At 33.6% G+C, this 10,171-nt stretch overlaps 1 protein-coding gene across 1 annotated transcript; it reads left to right on the top strand.

Annotated features, from left to right (window-relative positions):
- The first annotated feature begins 482 nt into the window (after window positions 1-482).
- PJVK (pejvakin) lies at window positions 483-10,169 on the top strand. The gene is made up of 6 exons (XM_065670242.1): window positions 483-1,943; window positions 3,518-3,713; window positions 5,138-5,279; window positions 5,988-6,105; window positions 7,921-8,025; window positions 9,431-10,169. Exons 1-6 carry the CDS (start codon window positions 1,733-1,735, stop codon window positions 9,730-9,732), a joined length of 1,074 nt encoding a protein of 357 aa, XP_065526314.1. The 5' UTR covers window positions 483-1,732; the 3' UTR covers window positions 9,733-10,169.
- The last annotated feature ends 2 nt before the right edge of the window (window positions 10,170-10,171 follow it).

Here is a 10,171-nt window from a genome sequence, read left to right as displayed (position 1 = left end):
GTGTGCTGAATAAACTGTGCCAACTGAGCTTGATAATGTGTAGAAAAAATAGTATCCTGTCAAACAGTTATAGGACATCTACAAGATAAATATAAATCAAGACTGCGGGGGCAATTTTAATTTAAGAATTTCCTTAGCTTTTCCTTCTCTTTAAAACCTTTTAAGTTCTGTTAATGTGTTTTGATTGAGTAAATTTATACAGTTCTTTTTGTTTGTTTGTTTTGTTACTGCAGTGTAATATGAATTACAGTCAGACTGAATTGCATCATTTCACATTATTTCAGTTCAAAATCTATGTATAACCAGCTTTGAGTTTTCAGCACCCTCTAGAGTAAACAGAAAGCTCTGATGGCCTTTCTTTTCCTCTTAGAATAGTTAGGGTTGGAAAGGATCTTACCTGAGCTAAAATACTCCTTTTTTTTCCTTTTTATTTGACTTCCTGATACTCTGAACATTTAAAAATATTTATGTAAGCTTTGGAAAGAACTAAATTGAAACATGTCAAAGTATTAAATAAGTGATCATGTTATAAAAACAGTAATTAAAATCCTTTCACATGAAAACCCTACTTCAGGAAAAAAAGCCAACCAAACAAATTTTTACCTGGCAGCTGCAAATAATATTAATATTGAAGTGTAGATTTACAAGCCTGTGGCTGATGTTTTACCTACTGTAACTGCAAAAGGAGTTTGGAAGATGTGCAATAAGATTTAGTAGTTGTATACTTACCACTCTTGCAAGAAAATCAAGTCATCATTTACATGAGGATGGCTCAGCTCCTCCTGTTCCCTCACTGATCCTCCACCATGCTGTCTGATGACTGATTTTTTGCTTTACAATTTTATATCCTTTTACACTGGTGCTTTCCCTCATGGATCCCTGAGCTGCTCCTTAATCCTATATCAAGAATCTTCCTTCTGTCAGCAATTGGCTTTTATTACTTTAGCATAATTTTAAAAATTAAGTGAATTTCTCAGTAGTCTGAGCCAAATACACGCAGCTGTCCTGTCTCAAAACTAGCTCACAGTCAGCTGAGTGCATAGGTGAAGAATAAAATATCATGAAAGTCCACTGCTGTTGTTCTTCTAACCCCAGCCATCTCTAATCATATGTTTTGGCCCACCATACCAGTTACTCCCAGCTGAGCTTTCACAGGTAGGTCATGCAACCGCTGCTGAAAGGCAATACCATCTCAACAGACCTACCAGCTTTCATGAATGCATAATTCAGGCAGTCTCCTGGACTGCATCTGGGCTGCTTTGTTAGTTATTGGTAAAATACTACAACTCAGATGAAGAAGGACACAAGAAACAGTAATACATCAATAACTCCTAACAGGGAGCCGAGGGTTGCACAACTTACTGTCTGCTGTTTCTAGCAATGTAAATTTTGTTTTCTAACAGTGACATTAACCTGCCAACAAAAAGGCACCTATTTCTCTATCAGTTTACACTGGTAATGCATTATTCATCATACAGAATTAGAGAGCTTAGCTGAAGGTCTTTGAAAGAAGTCTTGAGCAAAACACCACAGAAACGTGGTAGCTAAGATGCTGTTGATTCTTTTCAAGCAAAATAGAGCTCCATCTAAAAAAACAGTTTGACAGCTTTCTTCTAAAAACCAGGTTAATTTGTTTGAAAGAACATTGTGAAAAGAACTGAACATGGCCTTGACGTCTGGAAGTTACACTTGATACAGAGCTTTTTATTATTATCATTATTAATGTCATAATATGTTTGCTGCTGCAACCAAAAACTTCGTTAAACAGGTTGGTGATGGAGGAAGACTAGTTCCAGTGCCCAGTCTCAGTGAAGCTGATAGGTATCAACCTCTGAGCCTTGTGATTAAGAAAAGAACATGTTTGCTTTCAAAAAAATCTAAATTTGCTTCAACACCTTTCACATTAAAAGACATCCTGCAAGGGGAGAAAGAAATTTCTGCAGGTAAGGTTTCTGTCTTTCTTCAAAGTGGAAAAATGCATGTTTTCTAGTAAATACAGAACAGTAGATATAGTTTAAACTGTGCAGGTAGTATGATGGGTGTTTAATAAACGGGTAATAAACTTATCTTGCTTAGTCTTGTATTAAATAAATGAGGCAATTATACTAAAAAGCCTTGATATTTTCTGAACTATTATGAACCAAATTCAGTTAAGCCTTGTGTTTGTTCACAAATGGCAACAAATTCCTGATGTGTTGATGTATGTTGATTAATTGCTACTTAAAAATTGTTTTAAGTGTTCATGCTTCTTTGTATACTCACTTTTAACCATGTAAGAATGGCCTCAGTTCTTCAGCTGTTCCATGCTAGTAGTTTCTGCTGATGGACTGGGCTCTGCACCAACAGAAGCATTTAACAACAGCTATCTGACTGAAGTAATTGGATTTCCATAAGATTGTTTTTCCACATTTGTAATCTTTTTTGTGTATTGTAAAAGCTGAACTGTGTGTAAATTACCTTTTCTATGCAATATCAGAAACCTTTGAGGTGATTCTTGGATTTTTGTCTATATGCTACGTTTTCTCAAAACAGTGGCATTACTTTATATTATTTACTTTATTTATTTTGAAAAAAGTCCATTTTGACAAAAGTGTTGATCGCATTCGTTGCTTTAACTAAAAACACTACTAAGACAAACCAGTATAAGCATAAGAAGACAGAAATACTGGTTGACCTCACAAAGGGGGGATTCCAGGTTGCAAGCATGATGAAAAAAGTTGGAGAGAGAAAAACTTATTAAAAAGTCTGCAGAAAAGGTTGTAAAATCTCATTACAAAGTCTCACAAAACCTTACTAGTCTTTTCTGTAAAGGTTAGATATCATGTGCAGAATGTATTGTCCTTTAATGTAAGCAAAGAACTTTGCAATTTAATTTCTTTTTTATGCGACAAATACAAGCAGTTGCAATATTTTTAGAATTATGAAAAATATATGAAACTTATTTTTGCTAAAATTAAAGACAAACAGGATTTATAGTAGGTGACTTCATAATAGTTTATCCTGAGTTTCAAAGGACTAAAATAACAAGAGTAAACCCCAGACTCTCAAATTAATTTGAAAGCCTGATCCCTCTGTTCTACCTGCTCTATTAGTTTTCATTTGGCAACCAATACATTCTAATATTCAATGTTTTTAAGGTTATAAAAAAAGCATGATAGAAATACTTTGGCACCTACCCTTTGATTGCACACTAAACTGATGCAGACTTTCAAGTAAGTCAGAATTAATCTGTTGCTTTCAAAAGAAACTGGCATAGACCCTGAAATCATCAGGCATACGTGGAGCATGCAGTAAGTCATTCTCACTGGTACATGTGAGGTAAAAGTCAAAGTTAATATTACTGGCACACCCCTGTCTCAATCAGGTAAATGTCATCAGTAGTAATACCAATGAGGAGCACTGAATTTCACATAAAAATGGTTAAGCACAGTATGAACAGTACCATTTATTCTCTTCTTGTGTAAAAAATACCATGTTCAGATTTTTCATCACGCAGTGGTTATCTTCTTTTCCCTAGGTGTCTCGTCTTACCAATTGCTCAACTATGAAGACAAATCAGATGTTTCGCTTAATGGTAGAAGAGGAAATCAGATAATGAATGATGTTGGTTTTGATGTTGCTGGATCAGATTCTGTTGCCTTTAAAGCGTCATTTGGCATTGTGACCAAACATGAGGTTGAAGTACCAACGTTACTTAAAGAACTTACTACAAGGTTATATTATGTATTTTGTTTTCTGGTTCTATGATTGTATTTCATACAATTAGGTTGAACCTCTAAAATGGTTAGGTTTTGGTTATTTCTAGTCAGTCAATAGCAGTCACCATCTAATATGTTTTGAAGAGTTTCTGGTTGGATCACTGGGATTAGACACACAACCTGTACAGTGCAGACTGCAAAATTTGTCTGAATTAATTCTTGTCCGTATTACAGTGCATCTTTCAGGAAAAAATATAAATCCAGAGAGGAAGAGTCCATCCAAGGTCCTATCTATATTCTATACTATTGAAGATTTGAAATTTATTTTGAATAACATTACCTAACTTAAGGTTTCAGAAATAAGATTTCTTTGCCTTTGTCTGGTGAACTAGAGAGCTATATGCGTTATTGCCAATGGAGGTGCTTCAAGGTTTTGTGAGGTTATTGCACAGCCTCTTTTTTGAAAAGCAAAGTAGATTTATCTGCTTGAATTTTAAATAAACTTTTGTTGCTGTTCTCTAAATTCAGTCTCCATTTTTCAACTATCCTTGTTGAGCTAAGGACACTGAAAATGAACTTGGTGTTACTGTAGTGCTAGTGCAAATGTCAAACATATAGAAATATGGTGTGACTAATTCTAGGTGTAATTCTCTAGTTTGTATTTCAAAGATTATTCCTCAGCTATAATGTTACCCCAGTGAATCCCAGTGTTGTATCCCAGTAAATAATTTACTATGCGTGATGTGACATTTGGCATTTTCAGATTTTCCTGTAGTTATTTACCAAACAGTGCATGTCATTTTGTATCCATTAACTCTCTTGTTCTGTACCTACTTTTCCCTTGTTTATTTGTAACCTCCAAATATTATGATTAATAATTGAGGATAGCAGAAGAGTCCTGGTCTTCTGATAAAAATATTCAGTGCCAAGAGCTCATGCCTGTACGAATTCTCCTACAAACACTTGTTTCAAGATTGTTCTGTGTCTATGAGTGATAGAATGTTTTCAGCTATGGTTGACATGTATTGGTTAACTCAGTTAAGCCCCAAAGTAAAGCACTACAGCTATTGATTTTACTATCTATTTTCTGTAAATTCTTTCTGACTGACATTAATTATATCACTTTAAAAAAAATGGTTATTAATTAGAGTGCATTGACAGTTCCTTACTGTCACTAAGAACAGTGTCAGATGGAATTTTCCAGGATGTCCCACGTATTCTCCCTAACATTTTTAAGTTACTGTCTTTCCTTGAATTTTTTAGTGCTTCTGTTCCCAAACACTGAAAACCGGTATTAAGTTTCCAGAGATGACCTCAGTCAGTTGCTTTACTGTTCTGAGACAGAAGTTACATTGATTTATTTACTGTTTTATAGTTACTAATTCTATTAAATTAATAATAATCTCTGAATTTCCTTCCTGCCTCCCTCTTGATTTTAGAAAAATAAACTTTGATCATTGTCTAGTCCATCAATCAAGGAAAAGTAGGATGGAAATTCTGTGCGTGGTCATGGAAAGTATTAGAACTACAAGGCAATGCTCATTAACTGTCCATACTGGAATGCGTGGAGAGACAATGAGGGTAAATATGTTTGACAAAATTCTGTAACTTAAATGAAGAGACATAAAAAGCTCATTTTTATAAATTATATGGTTGGGTTTTTACCGATACATGCTCAGAAAAAATCTGAAGTAAATCAATATTATTGCACTGATGTAAACTGATTAAAAGTTGGTATTTTGTTTAGTATTGCTTATGTGACTGAGGGATGGGAAATGCATGAAAGGATGGCTAGACAATGAGCCATTGCTTTGGGTGAAGCCTCAGCAAAAACTGCTTCTTAGTTTGAATCTCCAACGGTATAACCTATCTTTCATGTTTATATTTTGTCTTCTGTAACACATTAGAACTTCAGGTTGTTATTACTTCAAGGATTGGCATCTTACTCCCTGTCTTATGTTCTTCCTCCCTCTACCTCTCTTCAGTGTGTTTCAGTAATTGAACCTATATATCTTCTGAGGTTTGCCCATTCCTAGTATTTCTAAATAATTCATATAATTTTTACTGAGTGATGCATGTTAAGCTACTACCTCTGTATCTAACTTTATTAAAATGCAGAGTTGTTAATAGAAAATTCTTTAGTTGTGGAATTTGATGTTCAATTTCAAAGTTTCCTTCTGGCATTATAATTCTTAATATATACAGTTAAGATACAATTTTGGTGGTTTGCTTTTTTTTTTTCATTTCAGTTTGTGACTTAATTTCTTTTGATGTTTTTCTAAATTACAGTTTCACTTTATTGAAGATCAGAATTGTAAAGGGCGGGACAAAGCCATTGTTTTTCCTGCACATACAACTATTGCTTTTAGTGTATTTGAACTTTACATTCATTTGGATGGTAATTTTGGTAAGTGATGTGAGTTACTGTCATTATTGTATTATTTATAATGATCTGAGTTTTTAAAATAGTTGCTCTGGATATACATAAGCCCTGATCCCTTACAAGGGTATGCTTTAATTTTATGCACATAAGTAGTCTTTCTTTGTAGGAAACAATTATTGAAAAGATAATCAAGGCAGGTGCTAGAAAATAATCTGTCATGGAAGCATTTTTAAAAAGTATGATTTTGTAATTTCTTTGTGAATCTTGCAGCTGCATGGAACAAAAAATTGCCTCCTTATGTTTCTAGTCTGTAAGGAACAGGCTTATGAGACCATCTGATCAGTTTTACGTAAATAGGAAAGCAAAAAGACCCAATTAAAGAAGAAATTGTACAGAACTTGGAAATTAAGCTAACATTTTTTCTGTTGGGGCTTTAATTTCAGTCTGATACATCATTACTGCATATGGATATACTGCATATGGATATCTGAAGATATTTTTTAAAATCTGAAGATTTTTATAAATCACAATTACTGGAAACTAATAAAAACATTGAATAGCTCCTGTAAGTTTTTCTCCTTTTAAGGAAAGGATAGCACTTATGTATTTACATAATTTGCACTTATTAAAGTGTAACATAACATTATCAATATTACCAAAGTTGTTAGGAATAAACCAGAAAGTCATTTAAGATTTCATCTAGTACTTGATAATATCAAATGCAAAACTCCCCACTGAGCAGAGTGATGTTACGTGAAGCTTTAACCACCACATTCACATGTGTTTAAATACAGAAACCTCTGTAGAGTCACTCAGTGGGAATTGTTTCAGGAATTGCTTAACTATAACATTGTGGCTTTCTGTAAATAGCAAGATAAGAGACCTGATTAGGGTATTAATCTCTGTCTCTGCAGATCTATATAGCACTATGTTCTAAAAGTTGAAAATAGCTCTGTACCATTTGGCATACACAGGATAAAACAGGTACTCTGCATTGCAAAGCACCCTTTTACTGAACTGTGAAATACTTCCCCTTCTGTGAAAAATTTAAATGTATTCCAAACCAGGCATATTTACTAGATTAAAAGTGAAGGAGATAATTTTGTATGGTGGTTCTTTATAGTCATTTAAGTAGAATGCTTACATTAATTTAAGGTTTGGAAGTGTTTTAATTTTATTTTACCTTTATGCAATAGTAGGTACATGCACAGTGTTTTGTTTCCATAAAGTCATTATTAGTGAAATAGTCAATGAAATTGATATTTCTATTTGCAAATTGAATTCTCAATTGATAATGTTTAAAACATGGGGTTTTTTTCAGTTACTTGTAATTGATTATTGTTATATTTTACTTTAAATGTTTTCTTTCAAGTTATGGATAGAAATGTAGGTGATACTTGTTTTTATTAAAAAAATAAAGTTTTAATATTTTATTTGGTGTTAAAAGAGATCAGTAAAGAGCTCACAGCATTGCTTCTTATTTTTCATTATTAGTTTCAAATGAGATCATAGAAATGTTTCTCCTTCAGAAGCAGGGCTTCCAGTTACATGATATTGACTTAGTCCCTTAACATGGCCTTAAATTGTGTACAAACCAAACCAAACTCTGAGGATGGGTGCTGAAAGCCACCAGTATTTTATCATTCCCATTGAATCTGTGTCACTTGATTTTATGGGCTATTACTATGTGTAGACTTGTATTAAAAAGTGGTACTAGCCATTAAAAACAGTAGCAAAGGTGAATTTAATCACTGTTAGCTTTTTACATTAGAAAGCATATTAAACTACCCTGCAATTACTGCTTTTGTATTTTGTTTTTCTAAAAACTTAATTTTACAGAACTCTGTGTGACTCCAGTTTCAAAAGGAGGATTTGAAAAAGAGAAATCTGGATCATCTTCACTGACCAAATTAAGGACGTTAAAGAGTAATCTGTTTCATCGAAGTATGACTTTTGATATTTATATCCAAATGTCTTAGTTAATGCATGAAGAGTGGATTTCCGTTTCTCTAATTTGTGTGCAAGATGAATGTTTAAAGACGAAAGCTTTGATGGAAAATGTACCTCAATTTCTTGGGTATTGAAATAATTGCAAAGTTATTAAAATTTGTATTTGAGAATCTGACTCAGAAATAACAAATTTATGGTATTGCTTTTCATTAAAACTCTAAAGATCCTAAAAATTTATAGTTGATGGTAAACTGGTGTGGAGTAAGTATACAACTAACTACAGTTAACATTAAGCCTATTTCATATGCTTGCCATTTACAGCTACTGTTATGCAATACAAGTTATAATCTATAAATAATATATAAGGGCAAACGTCTTTAAAAGTTTAAAAATCAAACAATATTAATTTAAATATTTGAACATACTCTTTAGGCTGTGTGCTCACATGGCAAAGGCATAGGCAAGATACCGTCATAGTTGCTATTTCTCATTCTGATGTGAACACAACATCCAACAAAACTATATATACCTGTATTTTCTTCAGAACAAAATCATATACTTTTAACACTTTGTAGCCTAAGTATTTTGAAAATCTGCAAATCTGAGTGTGAAGATAAATGTTGAGTAGTAAACACATCCTTCTAAAGGCTGGTCTGTATAGATGTCCTTGCTCCATTGTATCCTGGTTTTGGTCAAAGGGCTTTTATGGACCAAGCCTCCAGTGCTGCTCCAGTTCATGCTAAGGGGATAAATCTTCAGTGAGTGCGATACATCTCAGTAGCTGTAGCTGTCTAGAAGTTTGTCATTCAATCTAAACTAATGAGTCCCTGAAGAGAGAGGAAAAAGGTAAGTACCTCCAAACATAATTTCTTCCTGGGGCATTTGGATGCTCAGAAATCTGCTAGGAGGTCAACTTCGGAGTCTTTCAAATTTTCTAAACCTGTTAAGTATCGGAAGGGTATTTTCTTGTGTGCGTGTGTTTTGTTGTTTTGGTTTTGGGGTGTTTTATAAGTGCTAGGGGGAAGAGAAAGGAATTTACAAGTTTTAGAAAATAAAACTAGAAATGCAAAAATAAAAATGGTTAAACAGGGAAGTACACAGCTGTAATTTGATTTGGCACCAATTCTTCAAAAGCTCGCCTCACACATATCTTTTAGGTGTGTTTTAAAAATATGTAGGGCGCACAAAAATTTATGGCTTTTCTCAGTGTCTTTTGTGAAGTTAAAATTAAAAAAAATCATCACCCAGGGCTTCTGATGGGAAGTAATCTACAACATGGCATGTTTAGAATAGTTTGATGAATCAGTTGTTATTTTCATAACTAGATCGACAGGTTATGGATTGTTCATAATGTAACAACAAATCACTGCTTTTTGTGTGTGTGTGTATTCTTTTTCAGATAAAAGAGTAGTGGCTACCATTGCTAATTCTGATGCCTACTTGGAGGACCTTTTTACAGATTATTATGAAAAAGCTGCAAGCATGACTGATCTCTCTACAAGCTATCTCAGAGAAGGGTCTCATATCCGAATTAATTTACTTAATAACAACATCCCAAAAGGTCCCTGTGTCCTTTGTGGAATGGGAAGTTCTAAAAGGGAGACAGTCTATGGGTGCCTTGAGTGTTCTTTTAATGGACAAAAGTATGTACGACTGCATGCTGTGCCCTGTTTTGACCTCTGGCATAAGAGAGTAAAGTAGCTGAACTAGGTAAGTGCCTTTTGTCACAGACATGGGCATAACTGTGCCACAAACTTTTCAGAATTAATGACTCAAATTGTTGAAATGCAAAATAGTGAAAGTGCAAAACATTTTATTACACTATTATCTTCAAATTTTTTGCTTTCCAGTCCATGACCTTTTACTTGAAAATGCCCTAATGCATTCCCTGACATTGCTTTTCTTTCTAGAACCTTCTCCTTGCATTATCATGAAAATGAAAAATGTACTTTTAAATTGTATTTTCATAATGTCAAAATATATGCTAGAACTTACTTTAAGTTGTTTACACAACTTGTTGTTACACTCCAAAATCTTGCCTTTATCTACCCTGGCATATGATGAAAGTATTTGTTAATAATTTAGTGTCCTCATGAATGTTTAACTGACGTATCAGATTAAAACCATGCTAAAACTTAGC

The sequence above is a fragment of the Lathamus discolor genome, chromosome 3 (assembly GCF_037157495.1).
Source record: "Lathamus discolor isolate bLatDis1 chromosome 3, bLatDis1.hap1, whole genome shotgun sequence".
Taxonomy (NCBI): Eukaryota; Metazoa; Chordata; class Aves; order Psittaciformes; family Psittacidae; genus Lathamus; species Lathamus discolor.
The sequence above is the reverse complement of the archived record's forward strand: the minus strand, read 5'-3'. Positions and strand labels throughout refer to the sequence as shown.

Excerpts from the sequence above, each read along its gene's own strand:
- PJVK (XM_065670242.1), top strand. The coding sequence starts at position 1,733 with ATGTTTGCTGCTGCAACCAAAAACTTCGTTAAACAGGTTGGTGATGGA. Across the intron at positions 3,714-5,137 it reads CTTAAAGAACTTACTACAAG|AAAAATAAACTTTGATCATT; the intron begins GTTATATTATGT and ends TCTTGATTTTAG. Across the intron at positions 6,106-7,920 it reads TCATTTGGATGGTAATTTTG|AACTCTGTGTGACTCCAGTT; the intron begins GTAAGTGATGTG and ends TTAATTTTACAG.